General features: G+C 46.7%; 1 protein-coding gene across 1 annotated transcript; it reads left to right on the top strand.

Moving 5' to 3' along the window:
- Pmar_PMAR021876 (conserved hypothetical protein) lies at positions 1-2,353 on the top strand (the record flags this gene model as incomplete). Its single annotated transcript, XM_002774801.1, has 11 exons — positions 1-102; positions 154-311; positions 356-438; positions 490-607; positions 770-993; positions 1,033-1,184; positions 1,238-1,428; positions 1,476-1,616; positions 1,661-1,813; positions 2,024-2,185; positions 2,233-2,353. Coding segments are annotated over exons 2-11 (1,420 nt in total), but the record flags the coding sequence as incomplete, so codon positions are not given.
- Positions 2,354-2,748: the final 395 nt, after the last annotated feature.

The raw sequence follows: 2,748 nt of genomic DNA, 5'->3' as shown, positions 1-2,748 counted from the left end.
TTGATCTACTTATTTGCCTTGGTTGTGTCTTGCCGGATTACCTCGGCGACAACCTCTTGGCACCATCTTACGACAGCTTCATAAGCGAGAAAGGTCCCGAGAGTAAGTCTGAGGATCAAGTGATGATGAGGCTTTTTACGGTTTTTCTATCAGATTTGGAGTTCGGCATATCCACGTCGCTCATCACATTAGCGTATATCTTGGGTAGAGCCCTCTCAGGGACAGTGCTGGGGAGCATGTCAGACTTCATTGGCCGATGGAATATTATTGTGTTCTGCACGTTTCTCACTTCTATTGGTTTCCTCTTGCAAGTAAGCGTTTATCCCTCTCTCCTCAATTAAGCAGTTGTGCTCAGGCACTGTCGTGGGATTACTGGTCGCTCATCGGATTTCGCCTCTTCACTGGTTTGGTCGGCGGCACTCGTCCCGTTGTGACAGTGTAAGCTGAACTACGGCAATAAATCGGTCATGGTCGAACCTGTGTGGCTAGGTACATCTCGGATTGGATTAAAACTCCGGATATGCTCACTTTCTGGATGTCATTGATGCCTGTGGCCTCTAGTCTGGCCTCGTTCATCGGTCCTCTGTTGGGTGGTATCGTCGTGGAGGTAGTCTCTGGGGAAGTGCTACTCGGTGTGGGGATATATGCATATGGTCGACTACGTGTGTTGATGACAAAAGGAAAATTCTGAGGAAATTCTCGTGTGAATTCTTATGATTAGCGATTGAGCTCAGCTGCCAGAACAAACCTAAATTTTCGTTATGTTCAGGCTGATACGTCAGAGCCACTGAATTCAGCCTACATTGGGTTCGCCCTCAACTTCACAGGATTCCTGCTCATGTGGTTCTTCGTGGATAAGTCGCCGCGAGATGTCGGTGAGAAGTTGGGCCTGGCGAAGTTCCTGGCTGCGATTCGCCCTGGATCACACAAGGAAGTTCAAGTCAAAGAAGGGGAAGAGGCGTCGATGAGGAACCCCGGCCCGATGGTCGAATGGTAAGAGCCACATAAAGATGACTGTGAGGCTGTTGTCAGGTCCGGTATTATCCCTTTTATTCTGGCTTGTTGCTTCGTCAACATGGGCACTCAGGGGTGGTCAGTCCTCCTTGTTACGATGCAACAGGATATGGGATTCTCCAGCCTTGTTATGGGCCTCATTAGCGGCTGGTGTGGTATTGCTATCATGAGTAAGCTGCGGATTCTCTTCATAGTGCGGTATTTACTCCATTTCTCTTCTCAGTTAGCCAGTTGTTGTTCCTTCCCTTTGCTATGAAGAAGTTACACTGGACGATTACCACGCTGACGATATTTGGTTTTGGTATCTCCACGTGTATTATAGTGCCACCTTTCGCCGAGAAAATTTGGGTTATCTGCATTGTCGGGGCTATTCTGTCTGCCGGTTTGCCGTTGGCTAATCTAGGAGTGTTCACGGTGCGTCTTATCAATGATAATTCCCGAGAATTGTATTATCTGTGCAGATGTTCCCACGCCTCTGCGATGTATCAGTAAAAGGCCGCGTTATGGCACTTACCTCAGTCTCGTCCAACCTGTCGAAGTGCGTCTCTATTCTATTGTGTGGAGTGCTGTATGATATCCGCAAATGGATTCCCTATGCTATGGTAGGTCAGTTCGCCTTGTTCTAAGTAGATTTCCGTTATGTCAGTTGCTTGCCGTGATGATGTTGGGAGTTCTCACTGGTGTTGTGCTGATCCGGCTCCTACCAAAAGCACTGGACCATCGTCGGCGTATGAATCTGGCTATAGCCGCAGCTAAGACGAGCAGGAGTCGGAATGAGAAGAAGAGCGTGTGGCTTAAAGTAAGATGGAGTCGGTATCAGTTTTCAGCAGTGTGGGAATGTATGCTTGGATTCATCAGCTGAGCTCTGTAGTTTCCTCCCTTACTAAAGGGGTTATACGATTCTGGATAGAAGTGTACAGAAACCAATAATAATTACCCAAAATTTTCGCATATTATCACCAACACATGTAGTTGACCATGTGAATTTTCTCCAACACTGGTTTGTCAGCGTGGTCTGAACGATCGGTTTGCCTTCGACGCCTTGGAAGAACAGCGGTACTACTACCTTGCACCTTTCGGGGTGGTTAAAGTGGCTGAGATTGATGCCCTACTGGAGATGTCCAAAAAAGCTGTGGATCGCATGCCTCGACTATGTTTCTCGAGCAAAGCGGTAAGTCCTTTTTGTCAGGTGGTTTTTGTTATTAGATGTTCGTTCAGGTAATCATACCGGATATCATGAAGTTTCACCTCGGTTGTTGGAGTACGAAGATGCTAGAGGCTCACGGGTATCTCAACTGGGATGCCTGTGAGGAGGAAATTGAGATGCTGCTGAAGAACGGTGAGAGTCGATTGTGAAGATAGTGTGGGAATATGTGCATGTGGTCAGTGAACTCATGTATCGATACGATTTATTATTAATCCTTTGTGGTTATATAGATGTTAGTCCAGATATCGATATTATCATATTGCTAAGGTCTTATAGTAAATTATGATATAAATCTGTGGAGTATCAAAGTGTTGGTAAGATAGAATTTGTCATGGTTGGTTTTCATGCACTGCAGTTGAGGAAACCAAAAATATATTCGTACAGTGGGTCGAAATTGTTCTGTGCTGTATGTCAGGCTTCCCGTCTCTTCGTGGTGGACCTGGGTCGAGTTCTAGCGCGCGACTGATTGCCTTCTACAACATCTGTCTCGGCCATAAGGCAGCGTGTGAAGCTTATCATGCTGGGGA

This window comes from Perkinsus marinus, assembly GCF_000006405.1.
Source record: "Perkinsus marinus ATCC 50983 genomic scaffold scf_1104296957416, whole genome shotgun sequence".
In the NCBI taxonomy this organism is placed as follows: Eukaryota; Perkinsozoa; order Perkinsida; family Perkinsidae; genus Perkinsus; species Perkinsus marinus.
The sequence above is the reverse complement of the archived record's forward strand: the minus strand, read 5'-3'. Positions and strand labels throughout refer to the sequence as shown.